The sequence below is a fragment of the Coturnix japonica genome, chromosome 13 (genome assembly GCF_054131305.1).
Source record: "Coturnix japonica strain WE chromosome 13, WE-NBRP24, whole genome shotgun sequence".
Taxonomy (NCBI): Eukaryota; Metazoa; Chordata; class Aves; order Galliformes; family Phasianidae; genus Coturnix; species Coturnix japonica.
This window is the reverse complement of record NC_140675.1, coordinates 7,805,091-7,826,605: the sequence shown is the minus strand read 5'-3', so window position 1 is coordinate 7,826,605 and position 21,515 is coordinate 7,805,091. Positions and strand designations below refer to the sequence as shown.

Here is a 21,515-nt window from a genome sequence, read left to right as displayed (position 1 = left end):
TGTGCAATATATTTGAAATAGATTACATCTCATTATTCATCTGTGTAAGATCTACGTACCAAAATAATGGCTTAAACAATACATATTACAGGAGCTCACTAAATATGTTAGTAATAGACCCTCTAGCGAAGAATACACAAATGTTCCATCATTCCAGTGCTGTTTAGAAGGGCCCATTGACAGAAATGAAAGATAAAACTGTGAAACTAGATAGCAAAATTTGTGATGCTGTTTGTTATAGCAGATGAAAATGATTTTTTCCACCAGCCCAATACCACGCTGTATGCTGAGCTTGTGTACTGGATCACACAGTTTATCAGGAAGATAAAGAGGGAAATAGGAGAACTGAAAAGATTCATATAAAGTAACACTAAAGTGGACCTGATTGGGTCTTAAGCACTGTCTTCATAACAGTTCCAAGATGAAGTAATGTTAATGAATTATCTGTCAAAGGCATCGTTACTGATCACATAATTATAGAAAGGCTGGGGTTGGAAGGAAATTTTAAAGATCATCTAGTCTAACTTCCCTGACAGGGCAGGGCTATCTTTCAACAGATCAGGTTTCCTGACTCCGATTTCAGCTACATATATCCTTAGCTCTAGTTTCTGATTCCCTGCTCCTATTGTAAAATCCAGCTGCCTACTACTTCCTTCCACAGTTCAATTACAGAATCCCATTTCCCCTGCTCCCCCCGATACAAGTGAAAATGTTGACTTATATTACAGATTTCAAGCTGTTTGAGTCAGATAACAATTATAATCCTACAGAGTTGGCTTTTATGTTTCTGCAAAAATTCATTTAAGATAACAGGCTCATAACTATGGCACAAACTGTATGTTTTCTAAATCCACTCTTTCATAAGCAGAAAATGTGGGAAAACTAGAAAAAAAATGAAACACTTTTTTCTGAACCTCTGGCATTTCTTAAGAGGTACAAACACCAGAATACAGCAGAGGGCAGTATAGCATTATTTTATGAACCATGTTATTTTTATCTCATAACTTAAAGAAGAAAATCACACTTTTTCAAAGCCATTCAGTTAACTGTCTCTTTAAACTCTCAGAACAAATGATGCATATTCAAAAAGCATTCAATTTTTTACCATTAAAATAGATCATTTGAATGCCACTGGGAAGTTATTATTAGTCTCTGAAAGGAGAATGCATACTCAAAGCTTTACAGAATGCAATGTTTTATAAACAGCTAGCAAATATCAACTCCATGCATTCGTGAGGAAGCTTTTTTGCTTTTTGACACCAGAACAGATACTGAAAGCATAGTGAGTGCTATTTTCCATACCTCTATCCATTCTCATTGCTTCTGGTCTTCAAGATATGGTCCACACCATTCTTTGAGTGCAGTTCCCAAAAGCGCAGAGGCCAAAGCATTAACTTACAAGGGACTCTTTAATTTAAGCATCTCAGCATGCAATGTGCTTTCAGTGCAGAAGCACAACACTGCTAATTCATTATGGACTTGTAACCCGCTATAACTTTTTCCAAATCATTATTTCCTACCCAATCACTCCTCATCCCATTTATACAGAGATAACAACTATTGAACTGGGCTCCTCCAGTGGCGCAGTGGTAGGAATGCCTCTTGCAACACCGGAGACCCTGGGTTCGAATCCCCCCTGTGGCGCAAGTGGTAGAAGTGCCGCTTTGCTACACAGGAGGCTCGAATCCCGGGGGTTGGACTCAATGATCTCTAAGGTCCCTTTCAACCCGCACAAGAATGTGTTCAGTATTTAGTAGTTTCTCTGATCTTCAAGGTCAAATTCAAACTACCAAACAAACTGATAGCTTCGTCCAGCTTACTGGCATCTACCAATTGGATAAGGATACTTCCTATTCAACCACTCAAATAATTACCAGAGCACCACACATACAAGACTACAGCTCAGTCACAACAGATCTCTGGTCTATTTTCACATGGATAAATCCTCCTCAACTAAGCAGCTTAGATATGAGCTATGGAAAAGACTACCAAAATGAAGAACTTTGACTCCCACCAAAAAAAAAAATAATAATAATAATTTTAACATCATCTTCAGTTTGTACAATGCTATGCTTCTTTACCACTGCTGCATGTTAGAAATTGCATTATAAAGTTTGTTAGCATTACATACAATTAAAATATTTACCAGTTTGGGAGTAAGAGTCAACAGCACTGACAGGAATCAGAACATCTGAGTCATAATTCAGGACTTGTAGAGGAGACCAACCACATATCTGAGCATTGCAAGTGACTATTTCATGAGGCCTATACAGAAAAACAAAAATAAAAATTATATAGTCAAAGATTTCCACAATGCTCATATTTCTTTCAGAGATACGACTTCATGAAAAACCTTTATTTCAATACCCCTGCCAATATCTTGGTTCAGATGTACATAAATTCACAAAAGACGTACATAAATTTCCTATAGCGGCCTTCCAGTACTTAAAGTGGGCTTACAGAAAAGATGAGGAGGGACTAAAAGAGGGTAGGTTTAGATTAGACATTAGGAAGAAAGTCTTTTCCATTACGGTGATGAGGCACTGCAACAGGTGGTCCAGTGCAAGGTGGTTCTGCTCATACCAGGGAGGCGGAGCTCAATGATTTTAAGGTCCCTTCCAACACAAACTATTTTATAATTCTATGATTCTAAAATCAGACAATTTCAAACTATCAGTTTTATGGTTTTGTCTTGGTTAACATTACTCTGATACTAGCAGGCTCTGCTTAAAATATATGGTTTTTCTGTGAAGCCAAACTAAAGCTGGCATCACACTATGAATAAGTACATGTCAAATAAGTCAGAATTGCAGCTTTGCAAAAATTTTGGAAACTGAGAGCCTCATGGAGAACAGAGATTCTCTGAGATTTGAGATTCTGAAATCTCAAAATTCTGATTTTAGGTGAAACATTGATGCAAAATATCCCCAAACTAGGCCAAATAATTTAAACAAAGAACAAATTTAAAAAAAAGTCCACTAGGATTTTTGTTAGTTACACAAATTTGACAGTGCCCACGAAAGAAGAAATAAGAGAAAAAATTACCACTGGGTTCTTCAATAAAGTTACTTACATTTCCGAAGACTCAGTTTCAGCTTCTGTTTCTTTATTTCCTAATGTTTTTTCACATAGTTCATCTTCATCTGCATCTTCATCATCAATACTCTTCACATCTAGTTTCTGGTATTCATACTCCCCATTCATGAAAACAGAAATACTTTTCCAAGAGTGGTTACTTTCATTCCCATTCGAATTTTTTCCATGACTGGTTTTGGATGAGGGTAATATAAAAACTGAAGACCTATCTAAATTCTCCACTGAACTTTGTCCCATCATAAGGGTCTTTGTGGCATCCCCCACACTTAGTTCATCATTTTCTTCATCAAATGAGATTATATTTGTCACCTTCTTCTTCTTTTTTCGATCTTTCTTATATTTCAATTCTATTAGCAACATAAAAGTTTACATATTTTAAAAAAGAAAAACAAGAAAGAAAGGATGTGCTCTGTTAACAGAACTCACATACTGAATGCATTTATTAAAGAAAAAAAGAATCCATTTAATAAGGTACTTCATTATCACTCCATACACACATTAGTCTTTAAATCTGTCAACTGAGCTTTATATACTTCATGTAACACAAATTTTAAAAATTATTATAATAGTATTCAACTGGAAGTGGAAAAAATTAGTTCAAAAAATGACAAAAAGAAATTCAAGAGTAAAAATCTTTCAGGCACCTATTCCTGTGGACTATAATAAGTGTATATTTCAGAGTATGTCAACACAACAGGAAAAAAGCATGAAATATTCCTGGGAAATAGTGATGATAAAGATGATAAAATACTCTTTCATTACTTTTGGAACTGACAATCACAGAATCATAGAATCCTTAAGAGTTTTAAGAGACTTTTAGAGGTCATCTTAGTCCAACTCCCCTGCAATGAACAGGGACATGCACAGCTAGATCAGGTTGACCAGGGTCTGATCCAGCCTCACCTTGAAAGTCTCCAGGGATTAGACATTAACTGTGGTTAATATACACTGGGCAATCTGTACCAGTGCCTCACCACCCTCACTGTAAAAGACTTTTTCCTTATATCTAACATAAATCTACCCCCTTTAAGGTTCAAGCCTTTTCAGGTTGTTCTATCACCACAGACCCTGCTAAACAGTCTACAGACCCTACTGAAGACTCTAACGTATAATAAATATCACATTTTAATTGATTAATTTTAAAATACAAGGGATTAAAATATTGTGTCCTTGTCAGTGATGGTACCCTGCAAAGTGGTTAAAACACTAACACATGTAAAGTCCAGGAAGACCTATGAGTAATTTTTCATTTGCGGTAATTACCTGTCTCATATAGGAGTTTAAACTATAAACTTAGATGCTGCTTGAAGACTACAAGCTAAATTTTTTTTATCCAGTACATCAGAACAGCTTAGATGGCTAGCAAAGTGCCAAAAGTAATCATACTAAAAGTGAAAAACCATTATAGCAGACACTACAAGACATAGTCTTATGAGTAAGAAGTTGAAATCCAGGTCACAATTACAGCACCAACAAGACAGTTTAGCTTCCCTCCAGCATTGATAAAAGGAAGCTAAAATAAATATTAACTTTCCATTATCCACACTAGTAGTTTCAAAAAATAAATTAAAAAGAGCCAACCACACTTAACATTTCACATTCAACTGTTTTGCATGCACAGCACATGCATTTTTTATATCTTCTTTCCATACAGTATATTAAACTGAATTGAAAAAAAGTTATTTAAACACATATTAATGTAAGTCTCTGAATGACATCAATATTGCAAAAATGCTTACCAGCATTTACATTCTTTGAGAGAACAGGAAGCGGGTCAGTGTCTTGATCAGGTTTTATGAGAATAGAGACAGCAGAGGATGCAGTTATCTCTCTAAGAAGACTGCTAACACCCTGAGTGGATTCTTTCAATAATGAGGTTACATTTTGTGTTGATTCCTTTAATAGATCAGACACTGAGGGTGTGCATTTGCTTTGTCCGTTTAAATCTCTATTATCAATGTTGATTGCAAAGAGAATGGAGTTCAGACCTACAGATAAAAGAAGGGAAAAATGTAAGACCAAAACTCCACTTCACACAAAAGTTACAAAAATAGAACCCTGGTATATATGAATGCTGACAGGTAAAACATTTTTTTCCAAAATTTTCCTACCACTCTCTGTGCATGAATTCTTTCTGCTCCACATATCATTCACTCTTTCTAATATACTACTCAAGCTTTTTCATGTTCTGAATTTATCTTTACGTATACAGTTCACATTACTTTTTGAGTACGTAATATGCAGCTGAACTGGTTTATTTAGTCTTTTAACTGTAAATAATGCTGCAATTTTACACTGCAGCTTTAAAATTTATTGGATCCTATACTCCACAAATAAAAACCTGTTAATTCTATCTTGCATAGGGAAGCATGTTGATAATGAATCTCAGAAAATGTATGTACACAGCAACAATGCACCACTTCTGAGAGCTAATTCCAGAAAAATCAAGCTAAATGTTGCCAGGTCTTATTAGTTCTTCCAGCACATTTATTTGTATTCCGGGTCTGACTAAAAAAAAAGCCTACCATTATTCTTTTCAGGTCAAGAGCAACCTATTTCTTCTTCAAATCAAGACAGTTTCAGGGGAAGAAAAAAATTATACTTACTATCAAATAGTCAGAAAATCCATCTGAAACACTTCAGAAACAATAGAATAGCTAGATCCAGTATCTTGACATTTTATAACATAAACTGGCATAATACTTTTACTGTTTACCCTGAATGTGTATCTGATGCACATTCTCCACAGAAGCAAACAGAGAAAATCCTTTCAACTGAAACAGAAATGATGTCTCAAAATGTTTTCCCAAAACAGTAGTATATAAGAGAGGTGTTACCAGCTGCCATTGTAGGGATCATACTAGAATGTTCTTCATCCATCATAAAAGACCAGTCTTCATAGAAGACACTGTGATTTGAAAAGAAGAAGCAAAGAATATTGAGTTGAACACTTACAATACATTCCACTGTTAAAACTCAGAAAAGTAAGTATGAGTACACTGACAAATCAAACATACATCACAGTAATTCCCTGAACTTCTGAAGTATTTTGACTGTCTAAACAATCACTTGAGACATCTTAAAACAGTAAATAAACATGCATTTCTTTAGATGAAAAATATGAGAATCACTAAAATTGTATTTTATCTGTGTTTTTTTTTTTATTTGGGGAAAAAAACCACTTAGGACAAGGAGGTTCATGTTACAATAGTAGTCACAATTGTTTGTCAATACCTATTGCTGCTATTCCACATACATAAGTTTTAAAATAATTACAGCTGACTTTATAGTCACCAAGCATTTACAAAGCATGAGAATGCATGAACACAACCCAAATATCTAATCAACTTTGACAAGCTGTTTCAACACCCAAAACCACATTAATTACCCTAAATTGTCAGGGTCAGCTAGGAATTTGGATGAAAGGAAAAGAAACTTCACAGTGAACAAAATGTTAGTTGTCCTAAATCCAGTTATTTTTAGTAGCAGGATGTTGTATTTTAGCTGTCAGCATTCAGATTAATAAAAACCATAAAAACATACAGCAAGAAAGACTTCAATCTACATTAAACACAATAGATTCACTTAAGTTTTCAAAACAGATAAGAGTTCGGGATGTAAACTAATTCTGGAAATTCCACTTGAATTCAAATAACATACCTTAAGTATTCTACAATAAGCCTTTTTGGAAACAAGGGTTCATATATAATGCTCAGTGTTGACAGTGTTGCTACAGTACATACACTGGTACAAGCATGAGGGTACTAAGGGACAAAGCAATCCAAATAAAAATATGAAAACTGTTGTAAGAGAGATTTGCGTAGTCAGTCTTGTTTTGTCTCTATTTGACTTCATTTCAAAACCTGTCTTACAAGAAAGCTACAGAAGGATGGAATAGACCAAAAGGTACTAAAGAGATCAGTTCTGAAAGTACATTCATTAGTTGATGCAAATGGAAATAAAGCTTTTCTGATGAATTCACTAAGTAGCTCAAGCTCAACAATTAAAACAAAAAATGCCACAGATTCCCAAAAAGAAAAGGCTGTAACAGAAAGCTCATGACATGTTTCCAAGGAATCTGCAGAAGTAGCTACCTATTGCTTGATGGGCAGAGCTTTTAAACTCCAGGGTAAGCATCTCCAAGCAGGCTACAGGCAACTACTACTGAATTAACAAAATCAAAGCTGAAATACTACGTGATTTAATAGAGTCAGAGAGGCACTCAAAGTCCCTATAAAAGGCATTAAGGTATCAGAGAGAACTGCTGAAAGAGTAGAGAAGAAAGTCAGGAGAGTGGATGGAAATGAATACAAGGATAGAAGTGTAAATTCTCATATGTAAAAATGAAGCCAGTTTCAGGTCACATGTTGACTTGGGCACAAGCCACTATATCAGTGACTCAGAATTTGAAAAATGAAAAAATAAACATATGTCAGATTAGGTGGGATAACTAGAAGAGAAATAATATGATATATTATTACAGTTGTACTTCTTGCAGTTTTTCTCTTGGGATTTTGTTGACTTTTCAGTCAGAATATCTCATTTGTGAATACATGCACACTTCCTGCATTACAATGGCATCAAATACAGTACCTAAGCCGATTCTTGTCTGCAAGTAGCATATGAACATATCTTTCTAAGGAATGTTCATTCAATGCACAGCGCAACCAAGCCCGACCTCTGCCAACATCTGTAGTAATTGTCTTCAGAGAGTAAAAGCGCTGCAGTTCATGTTTATTCAGAACTTCTTTCACATAGTACCAAAACACTGGCTCTGCAGAAAAACAAAACAAAAACACCACAATAAGCTTTTGTTTTATCTACAATAGTCACTCAAAAAGTAATGCCTCCTATTTATTTCAGTGGAAACTACAACAGATCCAAAGAGCACAATGACACTGTTTGATAGAGCAAATTCTCAAAAAACTATTTTTCAATAGAGTCACCACCATTATCTGATTCACACAGATGAGCAAATTGAGACACTCCTCATTTCATGGTGTGGCAGCTGTACATGGTTGTCTGGAACGTTGTTTTCCTTTCAGCCATTGCCACTGCTAAAAAGTACCACCCACTCCCTCACTGTGCTTACATCCACTGTATGGTGAACATAAACATTCACATGCACCCATGAATGTTAGTGAGTGCAATTTTTTCTCATATGAAGGAGTTCCACTCCACACCCTCTCTTCAGGCACACTTCCATGACAGACACCAATTTCTCAGACTGCTCCTCTACTGCCATCTGTCGTACAGCAACAAAACACAGCTGGATGTTGGTGGGAACGTTCAGCCTTTGCTGTCATCCCACCAACATCCGTCCCTAATGCCTTGAGCCAATATCATAAAACAGGAGGCATTACTTTATGGGTAACCTACATATTTTACTTGCTTCTATCTAAGTTTACTTTGTAAGTTTCATTACAAATCACGACTGATTCACATGATAAATTATCTCCAGTATTCCCAACTGAATCAATCCCAACAGAATAAATTTATCACACAATTTTATACACTGTTCTCTGAATGTTTTATAACTTGAATAAAGGTGAACTGTTTACCATCTACATATAACTCTCCAGTTAATTACATTATTTATTTCTACAGAATTTAGGTCATGTAAGCACTTAGAACTTGTAACTTCCCTGAAGATGCCAAACACATTGAAGGCTTCTAGCCTACATTTTAAAATAATCATATTTAAATTAATATTTTACTCAAGAAACAAATTCACATCTGGGAATACACTATGCAAAGAAAAAAATGCTTCTAGAACCTTTCTTTTTTTTTTGTTCTCTGCGAAATGACAAAATCTGTGTAGAAAGAAATGGGTAGATCAACAATTTGCAGACATGCAAAGGACAAAGTCAAGTGTTAAATAAATATAAAAGGCAACAACCCCCTTCCCACACAAATACCTACTGCCCCAAACACTGATAAAACTTCTTTTTACAGTTGCATAAGTATCTGAAAGCTGATAATTCATACTGTCAATAACATAATAAGAAACTGAATTTAGGGTAGACAGGCCTTTAAGAAAAAAAAATCTGAGAAAGCCAAGAATTCTTTAAAAAGTTCAAAACAACAATCTGTCGAGGAAGACAAGCACATATTCCTTTTGACAGTTTAATGAAGGTCACTGTTTAACATTTTTTGTTTTTAATTAGTTAACAAAAAAGTGAAAATTCTAATGTAGGAGTGAATAGTACACTATCAGCTTAACTATCATTCTGACTTCTGATCGCAATCTCAAGGCAGGCAGCATAAAACAGACATTTAAAGAAGGATAAAAGATTTCCTCAGAGACTCAAAATTTGCAACAAAAGATAAAATGGACAGATTCTGTCACTTCTTATCACATTTCAAAATCATTTTAATGTAGTTGCAGCATCAGGAAAAGGTCATCCAAGATGTTCCCCTTTGTCTATGCTGAATAAAGAGAATGCAGTCATGTTTTGAAGGGGTTTTTACTACAGGTTACGATTTCTGGAAAAAATATGCTCATTTGAGGGTACAATTTTATTTATTAATCTCTACTGAAAGCCATTAGATTAGTGAAGTTGTCAGTGGTGCCATAGTTTTAGAAAACTGAACAGACTAATTTACTAGGAGTTTTGCTAATAAGATTTGACATCTATGCAAGAATAACCCAGAACTGTTCTAAAGAGACAATGTGAACAGTGTGAAATACATGAAACATGGAACTGCCAATCACAAAAATGATAAGTTTGGAAGAGGCCTCTGGATGTCATCTGGCCCGAAAACCTGCTTAAGCAATGTAACCTATAGCAGGTTGTCCAGGACCACATGGGATGCAAACTATAGGCATACTTGGCTGAACTAGAATTAGAACTGTGCCTCCGGTGGCACAGTGGTAGGAATGCCACTTTGCAACATCGAAGGCCCAGGGTTCGAATCCCCCCTGTGGCGCAACTGGTAGAAGTGCCGCTCTGCTACACAGGAGGCTCAAATCCCGGGGGTTGGACTTTATGATCTCTAAGGTCCCTTCCAACCTGCACAAGACTGTGATACTGTGTGATATAGATAGATTAGCATGTAAAACAATAGGAAAGTCCATAGAATATATCCCTCTGACCTCAGCTTATTTGATCTGCATTTTAAGTCAAATACATGTATACCCAAAAAATAAAGCAGACCATAAAATGTTGGATTTGTATCAAGTGAACACTGACTTAATGATTTTATTTTTTCCTATTAACAACAGAATGTGTTTTACTGTCTTGCTAAAAGTCAAAACAATGCAAAAGAAGGAAATCAAATTATTACAGGAACAGAAAAAATAAGCAGGTTTCATCTTGTGCCAAGAGTGATACTCAGTGTTTCCTGGCATTCTGTTTATTTACAGATATCTAGGATTCTGACACTTAGTTTTTAATCAAAATCTATTCAGTGGAAATTAAGTAGAAGCATTATGTACCCTAAGTTTTTCCATTACATACTTGCTGAAAAAAGAATGATGCAAGTGGCATTTTGAAATGAACACATTCATTTCAGTATTAGAATTAAATGAAAATTCAAGTCCTAACAGCTGATAATAAATTTCATAGCAAATAATCCTGTACATATTATTTAGATGCAAAATTTATTTTAATTTCAGTAAATACAATTTGTATAATTTTACCATAGGCAAACACTTGTTATGCAATTCATGCAAGTATTAATCACATTGTAAAAACATCCCATGCAATTTTAATGATATCACAGTTCCAATAACTATGACGTTGCACAATGAATCATTAATCAGCACCAATGAGCAACTATGTCTAAAATTAGGAGCACAGACAGCAAAGAGATCAGTTTGAAGCCAGGCTCATCAACTTCTTATACAAAGAAAAGAAAAAAAAAAATCACATTATTCAGCAATTCTGCATTTCAACTTCAGTCAATTAAAGAATAGTTTTGTACTAGCCATGACTGTATCATGTTAGAAGACTGAGATTATTGCCACAATTGGAAATACTAGTTTTCTACTGGATAACACTTTTGAGCAATCTCACTTAACTTCACAGATGTGTGCTGGACTGCAGGCCTCCTGAGGACAATTCCAAACTTAATTAGCCTATGAACCTCTGAAACTGTGCAGTAAAAAATAATGCTAAAAAGTATCATTGGCAGAAAGATTTCAGTGAGTCTAGTATCTCTAAGAAGACAGAGGTAATAGAAGAGTTCACCTATTTAGAACCCTTTAGCAATACTGCCCTAACATATTTTAAACTAAATTCTGCAGGGAAAGCAACTATCTTTTGATATCAGCTACAGCATTCATTCTCACATAATTCTGTAAACCTCTGAATTGTTTTACTTGTCATGTAGAATCTGCCCATTACTAAGAAACGCAGACTTCTCTAAAACTACTTTAGCTCCTCATGAAACAGAAGTCTGTAGGCTCTAACCTATTAGAAGAAAGATCAGTATACAAACACCCATCATTTCACCCTATCAACAGGAGACAGTGTTTCACAAATTTAAGGCAACACTATAACCACTTGTGTATAAAGCATTAAGGTAACACCTACTGAAAGTAATTGTATGGTGTAATGCAAAGTTATATCGGAGATTAAAGTATGTAGTTACATAGAATATTAAAAACAAACAAAAACACCCACCATGCGTTACATATTTCAAATTCAAAAAGAAATGTGTCATTATAAGATGTGGATATCGGTTAAGAAATTATAGAACGTTAACTATAAGCCAAACTTCACAACAAAATTAGTGAAGATGAATACCTGTACATACTTTCAATAAAAAACAAGGTGAGCTTCAAAATGAAGGCACAAAATAAAGAAATCATTAAAAAAAAACAACTGTCCTGGCTGACCACCTAATGAAAGCAACAAAAGATTCATTTTTAAAATGGCATCAATACTGAGAGGTCAAATAGTTCTGATGCTGAAGAAAATGGCAGTTAAAGAATGGAGTAAGATAACACTAAGAATGAAACCACCCGAGTATCAACAGCACAATTGCACAATGTTCATTCCTAGAAGATGTAAAAATAAACTTGCCAATGATATTATCCATGATGGAACAATACAAAGTGCACATTTTCAAATTCCAAAACTCCTACAGAAACTTAGTATGAAAGTTAAATACTAGATTAAGAAAGCAATAGCCACTTTCAGCCCTTCATGAGATTCCAGTTATTCTAGTCTGCACTTCATGAGATTCCAGTTATTCTAGTCTGCAGCTTGGTTCACCACTCAAAACTTCTATTTGAAATCATTCTGCTTCCTTGTACTTTTTTTTTTTTTTTAATAAAATAGTTATGATTAATGAATTACCTGTTTCAGTTTTACTAGAGAAACCTGCTGCCTGTTTGAGTGCCGCTGCCGTTAGTGCTAATCCTCGGCTCCTCCTCAGACCATGCTGTAACACAGCTTCAAACTGAGCACACAAGCAAGTGACTCTGCAAGAAAGTTTTTACACAAATCATGTGAAAAGAATAATCAACTACATTTCTTTAAAGCAGGTTTACTCCAAATGTATAAGCAGAAAATGTAAAGGAGAACCTTTATTTTACATGCAGTGAAAGATCCTCTGCAATGAATTAATCTTATTATTTGCAAAACATAGCCAAACCCACAGTTTCATCATGGCTATTCAAAGCGGAAACAGAAATAATATTCAGGAGAACTAGCAATATGAAGTTATCTGCATCTGCTATGGTGTTTTTTTAGCTACAGTAATTCAGATTTGGATTACCTAATTTTCATGCAAGCCAATTATATACTCAGAAATATACTATACATGCAATAAATTATTTTCTGAAAATATACTAAAATGTCCCATACAATTAGTTGACAATTTTGTTGCTTGCATTAGTACATTATAATTCAATCTAGGAAAATATCTGAACATTGTAATGTCCCTCAGAAACTTTAGGCATTGGAAAATAAGCACAACACTCCAGTGATATTGTTCTTCATGATAATATTTTTTTAAGCATAACCCACTTACTAAATCAGTTTTCATACAAGTAGTAACACTAACAAGAGTAGTTTAAAAGTACTAACAAGTACTAGTTTAAAAGTAGTTTAAAAGTTGTACTCAGTACTCAATCTGACAAAACAACTGCTACTGTAACCTAGAATACCTAAGGTCTAAGGTATACAGAAAAATAGATTTCCAACACAGTTTGCATTGATTTTCTCCAACTTTTATTTTTGCCAATACTTAAAACCTAAGTTTTAAGAAAGTTGTCACCTGGCTTAACAATACTTAAGAAGAATTTTGAGTAGTTATGACTGATTTTTGCTAAACAACTAGTGTTGAAAATGGAAATTCCAGCAGACATGATCCAAAAAAACCAAAATTGACTTGACTTTTCAATTCTGAAAAAGAGCAGAAATGAGATTCTGGGGAAGAGCTCATATTATTAAAAATTGACATGCACTGAAAACAAAAGCAAGAAAACCATGCAGCAACTTTAACAGAATTTAACCACTAGTAGAATGGAATAAAAAAAATCAAGTATTCCATAATGCCCAATATAGATGTTTAAAGGCACATACATCTCATACATTTAGAGTATTTACTAGATGGAGGGATAAGGGTGTGTTAAATAAATATAGAAAAACTTGGAGAAGCCTAGACTTCTAGACAAAAAAACTCCAAGAAATTACAACTTCAAAGGTAAAAAAAAAAAAAAAAAGTCTATGAGAACAAAACGTTGAGAACTGTAGATTTTACTGGATTTTTATCTAAACACTCATATTATCTTCATTTTCAAAACTGTCAAACAAATAACAACATATCACAGTAATAATTCAAACACTGTAACATTACAGATACACATATCTATTATCACAATTTCCACTTCCTTTTATTTGTGAAACAAAATATCTGTACTCCATTCTGGTAGAGGGTAGGTGTTTATTTGGGAGTTGGTTTGGCTTTTTTTGGTAGTTGTTTATTTTGATGTTTTGGTTTGGTTTTTTTTTTTGTTTATTTGTTTTGGAGAGTGGAGTTTGAGCGCATTAGGTATTTTGGGCCCTACATTTTAGGTAATTATGATGCATAATTCAAGTACACTAAGAATTTTTTGGAATACTTTACCTGCTATCAGAATCCGAAGCTATTTCTTTTCTTCCTCCAAACCGTATTTGACACTGCAATAATGAGATTTTAAGAATGTTTTGTTACACTAAGACACAAAATAGGCTGAAATATTTCCCTTTAAGAAACAAAAGCTCACGACAAAAAGAAAACAGTACAAGATTATTGGAAAATACTCTCTGCAACCAAAAATCACTTTTTAGCATCATATTTCACTAACAGATCACCCTGGCAGTTCACATATATTCTTGCTATCCACAACACCACACCTTCATTACCTGAAGAAAATAAATAGGTAAAAATTATTACTTTTGAGTTTTAAATGTATACCCATTGAAACAAAAAAATACTCCTGTTTGGCTCAGTGCTACAATTATAGAAGAACTATTCTCTACAAAACATATGGTTAGCTCACTTTCAAGACATTCTTTTACTTTCCATATTCCTTTAAGATAAACTGAATCTATTATATTCTATATGATGAACTTCCTGTTGATACAAAATTAATCACAGTCCAATTTTTACCCTTCACTGAAACCCCAGTGTGAAGAAATAAAGTTGATACTTTATAATGCTACCCAATTTAGTCTTCACAGAACACAACCTATCTCAGACACATAATAAGTACTACAAATATAATTTGCATATAGAAGATTTTTAAAGAAGCTCTGCATAGCACTCATTTACTAGCAGACACAAAAATTCAGCAGTACTATACAAAAGACAAGATTTCTTCTTTGGGTAAAAAGTAAAAATAAAATAAAGGCAATGTCAGTACTGACAACACAGAATATTGTAGAATATTGTAGAAATATTGACTGGATTTCTCACCTGTTTAACTGCATCCAATAACCGTTCTAGAAGAAACTGCCTTTTTGTGTCGTTGTGTGAACCTGAAAATTCAACAAAATTCTATTACTTGAAAAGAAATAAAATTTTAAGAGAAGTAATATTGTGTCAACACTGCTCTGAAAAATGTTCTTCATAAGCCAGTTATTCCACTACATTTATAGATTAATTTTCTCTAAGTAAAATGATGTAGTATAAGTCTGTATTTTGATGTTTCAAGTAACCTTTCACTAACGTGCAGTAGCACTGTTTGAATCTAAATTCTTATTTTAATACGAGTGGTTTCATGATACAGAGTACACTGTAGCTGCACCAAGTACAATGTAACAGAGTACAAACTTCATAGGGCACATTCTCCAAGCCTTTCACAAGCCTTGTCGCCCTTCTTTGGACCTGCTCCAGCACCTCAGTGTCCTCTCTGTTCTGAGATGCCCAAAACTGAACACAGTACTCGAGGTGAGGCTTCACCAATGTCAAGTACAGGGGCAGGATGTCCTGCTCACCACACCATTCCTGATACCAGCCAAGATGCCATTGGCCTTCTTAGCCACTTGGGTACACTGCTGGCTCATATTTAGCTGACTGTCCATCAGTACAGCAAGGTCCCATTCTGTCAAGCAGCTTTCCAGCCACTCCTCCCCAAGCCCATACAGCTGCCTGGGGTTGTTGTGACCAAAATGCAGGACCCAACACTTGGCCTTATCGAAGCTCATATCCTGGCCCATCAATCCAGTCTATCCAGGTCCCTCTGCCTTTCTCCCCTTCGGCAGATCAACATTTCCTCCCAACCTCGTGTCATCTGCAAACTTACTGAGGGTACACTCAGTCCCCTCCTCAAGATCATTAACAAAGACATTAAATAGAAGTGGCCCCAGTACCGAGCCCTGGGGGACACTGCTCGTGACCAGCCACCAACTGGATTTAATTCCACTGATCACAACTCTTCAGGCCCAGCCATCCAGCCAGTGTTTCACCCAGCATGAGCAAACTTCTCCAGTCACCACATACGAAGCCCTCCATTAAAGGATATCAGCAACACTGGATCCTTCCTCTGTTGTCCAGCACTGCAAGGTGCCAATCCCAGAATTTTCTATTTTCAGAACCTAATTTAAAGCAGTTCACTCCACCCTAGTAGGAAGCGATGTAAATGCAGGAGATGGGGGAGCAGGGACGGAAAAGCTTTGTCTGTGATACACACAATGCCAGAATTTTAAAAAGTAATAGGAAAAAACATGTAAATTGAGCTGCTAACTATGCTCCGCAGTGCTTACAGAGATTTTCAAGAAATCACACATCAGATTCTGAATTTATTCCCACTGTGTAGGGATGTGTGAGTTTGGTTCTGTTAGTCAAATAACGTGCATAAACTCAGCTGAAGATGCAAACAACTCTCAACACTAGTAGATGATACTAGAGACAGATCTGGCACCTCGTACATTCTGACTTCTAAACAATTAGGCCAATTATGCCACTATGAAGATAAAGCTTAATTCAAATAAACCTTACTGTTCTACACCATGCTACATCAGAGCATTAGTTTCACAAACTTGTACTTGATATATCAAGCATATATTCACAAAAACATTGACATATGTCTACACACCTATTAGCTTATAATAAATCCCATAACTGTAAAACAAGAAAAACAATTAAACCTCAAGTTTTACTAAACCTTCCATAAACAGCAATACCAAACATAAGCAAAATGGGAGATATACCATACTGCTTCAAACTCATTTCTTCTTCAGTCTTATGCTTATGTACCTGGGAGAGCAGACATATAACAAAACATATTTCCTCATAATGAGTTTTACAGAATCACAGAATGGCCCGGGTTGGAAGGGACTTCAAGGATCATGAATCTCCAAGCCCCCTGCCACAGACAGGGCCACCATCCTCCCCATTTAATACTAGACCAGGTTACCCAGGACCCCATTTAGACTACCTTACAACAAATCCATGCAATTAATAATTTCCAAACATGAAAAACATTTTTCAAATGAAAATACTAAGTATGTGGGTTAAGTTTGTCTTACAACTGCAATCTATGATAGTTTTTAAACTGATGTTTCTTCTGACACTTTTTGTGTCTATTTGATAACTTGGAAATGGTTTGCAACTAGATACCAGACTCTGAACACAGAATATATAATACCTACAGGAGATGATCAGCATGCTAATTAATGCTTCAAAAGACTCAAATAGCTTTAAGTTTACACAGATTCGGAGGAGTGTAATGTCTATTTTGTCCTTACTGTACTTAAATTTAAATAATTTCCATAGGTAGCTCACGTCACTTTTACTATTAACAAGGTTAGTAGGATAAATAATGTAATATCCATACTGAAGGCAGCTGAAGTTTCTGATCAGTGCAAGTCTGCAGAATTCAACTACTGCTGTGTTTAACACACGAAGTTCACTACTAGGCAAAAATAATATATAATAGTATAATTTTTTTTAGATTTTTTTTTAGAAATCTTTTTTTTTTTTTCAAGAAAAGCATAGATTCTCATTCTTTGTAATAAGCCTAGAAAATATAGTACTTCAACAATTTATTGAAATTAATTCTGAAATCTTGAAATTTTAGAAATTAATTTTGACTCAAGGTAGATGGAAGGTGAAAACAAGTCTCTAATGATTCTATTAACTATTCTGCTCTTTTGCAATCTCAGCGATTTTCTGAATAAAGTCTTTAAGCAAATATGCATATATTTGAAAAAATACCAAGTGTGATCAGTTCTATATTGTTTAAATAACAAGTGTATTACAAAGTGACCAAAATACCCTCCTATAGATTAAAAAGAGCAGAAAAATCAACTCCATTAAAACACATAAGGCAAACAAACAAAGCATTACTTGGAAAGGCATTACATTTAGACCACTGCAGGGGAAAAAAAAAAAAAAAAAAAAAAAAAAAAAGAGTGAAAACATAAGTACAAAGAGCAAAAACAAAAGTCTCCTCCCATCTCCAACTACTCAGTCAAAAAGTTCACACAGACTCAGGTACGGTACATGACTTACACTTTTTTTTTTCTTGTTTACTGTCATGCTTTCCTGTTTTCAAAATAAACTTCTCTCCATACCATCCATACCATAACAGAAATATCTACATACAAAGCAGACGTCCATTATGCAAGTAAGGAAAACAGGATTTCCAGCAAATTATTTGCAAGTAAGTATGGTTGTCTTCATCATTTATAGAATACAGATTGAAAACATAAACTCAGAATTCTCTTACATACCTCTTGAAGTCCTGTACATAAAACCTCAGGCTGTAATTGCTTTTGCTTGCCATATAACAGGTTCAGAGGATACAACCTATTCCGGATGTGCACAGCACCCTGTCATACTACAATACTATGACCCTACTGCCTCAGCCTGAATAAGCCTTATTTTCATGCACTTTGAAACTGTCATAAAACTGACAAAAAACACCCCTAATTTTTGACAAGTACATAAATCTAGTGTCCCCATGTTATTTTCCTTTAAAGTTTAGCTTTTTCAATGCTGTCCAATAAAATAGTATTAAGTAATTAGCAGGTAATGTTAGCAATATTAAGTAATGCTAAAATCTACAGGAAGTTGCCTTCATATCCACTAGAAAAACACATGTTATGTGTAGATGTAGCCATCAGGAAAGGAGGTCAAATATCCTAGGAGCAGTTCTTTTAATTTTAAGGGCTAACATTGGGTAGGGAGATAAGCATAGACGATAGTGTTATTCCCTCCCTGTATAAATTCCCTCCATAAATCTTATGTTATTTTAACGTTAGCTGTATTTATTTCAGATAAAGGAAACAATGACTTTCTATGTCCTTAGCTCTTCTATTTATGTTATCCTGGAAAAAAAAAAAAAAAAAAAAAAAAAAAACAGAACAAAACAAATAAACAAAACAAAACAAAAAAAAAAACAGCAAAAAAGCCCTGCATAGTATTTCATAACATTGATGTTTAACAAAAGGCAAAACTAGTGCTCGCTTTGTTACTTTGACATCTAATCAAAATGGAAAACTTGTATAGGTCTTGGCACAGGCTACACACAGGCAGACTTGCCAAGCAATTGGATTACTAGCCTTAATGTCACACCAGACATTATTACTTTTAAGTAATTAAATATTTTTATCCCTTAATTCTGAATCCATTATTAAATATATCTATATTAATTTAAAAAAAAAAAAAAAGGGCTTTTAGAAACAGCATTACAAGGATTTACACCACAAGAGATGCCACCATGTATTTGAATTAAAGAACATAATTCAAATGGAGCTCCAAAAGATGCATCTCCTAGAAAGACTTTGCTCTGATTTACACAAAGGCTGATCTGCAGAAGGCTACTCCAAGCCTGAACTGAAGGGGTGAGGCTTTCCATGAGAACACAGGCTTCTAACGACTTCAGAATCAGGTTTTAGTTGATACAGTGTCAAGACCTGAAACATTTGAGAAACTTTCTTTTTCCACAGTTTGAAAGATTTGACGGTTGCTTGCATTGTTCACAAGGCCAATTAACAGTTCTCCACAAAACATTTATTTTTTTAATCCCTTCTTCTAAGATAATTTATTTTCTTCTTAACACAAAAATCAGAACAAACCAGAGGAAACTACAGATGTCTTCATCTTCATTTTTGGTTTCATGTTAAGCAAAGGCTGCTGTCCCTAAAAAGTACAGCATTTAGTTACCCCAGTTAGATCTTCAATTTTTTTCTTGATACATTTGGCAAGCAATCCCCCGTGTCTTAAATCAGGATGGAAGAAAAACCTACAGTAGATAAGACAACACTCGAGTTTGGAGAAAATTATCTAAGTTGTATAAATGAATTTATCACTGAATTTATTATTGTATAAACAGAGCCATGAACAATATTTTCTGAAGTACGTCCCTTCTCTAGAAAAACAAACTAACTAATAATAAAACACTTATAAATGTGCTTCAAGACATACAAGGTGCCAGTTATCCTGTCATATTTACAGCAAAAAATCTGTTGACTACCAGGATTCTTCCCTCCAACCCATTAGCAACTCATGCTGGCCCAGTCAAGTGGTTTCATTTCCTCCAACTCTTAGGGACACAAATTCCAGGAAAGGAACACTGGGGCTACAGGTGTATACCCCACAACCAAGGCCCCCTTGTCACATCTGAATCTGGCAAACAGGCATAATAGAATCAGTAAGGTTGAAGAGATCACTAAGATCATCTAGGCCAATCATCAACCCATCACTACCACAACCACTAAACCACGTCACTCAGTGCACATCTTCCCTTCCCTTTTTCCCCTCCAGGGACAGCAACTCCACCACCTTTCTGCACTGCCTGTTCCAATGCACTACTACTTCTTCTGTGAAGAATCTTTATCTAATATCCAACTTGAACCTCCCCAGCATAATTTAACTAAGTCCATTGCCTCTTGTCATCTTGCTGTTATCTGGGAGAAGAGGCTGATCCCCACCTCGCTAAAACCTCCTTTCAGGAAGTTCTAGAACGCAATAAGGTCTCCCCTGAACCTCTTCTTCTCCAGACTGAACATTCCCATTTACCTCAGCTGCTCCCCATAAGACTTGTGTTCCAGGCCTTTACAGCTCCACTGCCCTACTCTGGACATGCTCCAGGACCTCGATGTCTTTCTTGCAGTGGGAGGCCCAGAACTGAACACCATATTCGAGGTGCAGATACACCTTAAATACTCTAAGGAACCAGGTTTTCTGCCCATCATACTTTTCAATTGTCTCGTTAATTGTACATGAATAAGTTTTTCGTTTGTTTGATCAATTTATTCTTGGTCATTTATTTTCTCTCAATATTTCCTGCGGCCTTGCACAACCAAGGCAACAGAAATCCACGAGATCAGTACCGTTTGTGCCGAGGGCAGGCCGGGCGGGTTACAAGAGGGCACAACACCATCTCTATGGAGCCGCACCTCGCTCTGCGTGGCCCGGCAGACCCCGTGCCCGCTCGCAGTCCCCAGCCCTACTGCACAGAGGCGGGGAAAGGAAAGGTGCCTCGTCGCAGGTCCATGCCTTGCCGGACGGGGGTCCCTGCAGCCACCTCAACCCACAGAGCGCGCCGCGGACCCGGCGGCTGCAGAGACCCCCCGCACCGGAGAGGGCCCCACAGGAGCCCCACACTCACCACTCATGGTGGCCGCCGGGCTCGCAGCGTCCCTCCGCCAGACGCACTCCCTCAGCCCGCGCAGCCCCAATCCGGGCCGAGCATCGCACACGCACCACCCCGGAAAGGCGCCCCGTCGGCCCGGAAAGTAAACACGGCTCCACGCCGGCAGCGCACCCCCTGGCTAGGCGGCATCCGCTCTCAGAGGCGCTCTGTAGCCTCCTTCCCTGAGGTGGTGGCAGCCCTTGAAGATCCGAAGGCACAAGGAGAGGGAGGGATGAGTGTTACAGCGTGCTGTCATCCCAGAGTGGCTCGTGTTTCAAAACCTGTACAGGAATTGTGCAGCCTCTATCAACGGAATTAAGTCCTTTAATTTTGTGCACTGTGT

The 21,515-nt window shown here is 36.1% G+C and overlaps 1 protein-coding gene across 7 annotated transcripts in view; it reads right to left on the bottom strand.

Moving 5' to 3' along the window:
• Positions 1–21,249, bottom strand: part of SNX29 (sorting nexin 29) — an 83,555-nt gene extending 62,306 nt beyond the window's left edge. For 6 of the 7 annotated variants that reach the window (XR_014933741.1, XM_085513744.1, XM_015876438.3 and 3 more), the window contains exons 1-9: positions 21,149–21,249; positions 15,007–15,068; positions 14,176–14,228; positions 12,402–12,526; positions 7,690–7,870; positions 5,934–6,004; positions 4,836–5,084; positions 3,074–3,443; positions 2,147–2,265 (exon numbers count right to left, since the gene is read on the bottom strand). Coding sequence is in view for 5 of the 7 variants with exons in the window: in XM_085513744.1 (XP_085369870.1) it covers positions 2,147–2,265; positions 3,074–3,443; positions 4,836–5,084; positions 5,934–6,004; positions 7,690–7,870; positions 12,402–12,526; positions 14,176–14,228; positions 15,007–15,068; positions 21,149–21,155 (1,237 nt within the window). In the remaining 2 variants the exon portion in view is untranslated. Of the gene's footprint in view, positions 1–2,146; positions 2,266–3,073; positions 3,444–4,835; positions 5,085–5,933; positions 6,005–7,689; positions 7,871–12,401; positions 12,527–14,175; positions 14,229–15,006; positions 15,069–20,870 lie in introns of all 7 variants that reach the window. The other variant, XM_085513746.1, reaches the window with a different exon arrangement.
• Positions 21,250–21,515: the final 266 nt, after the last annotated feature.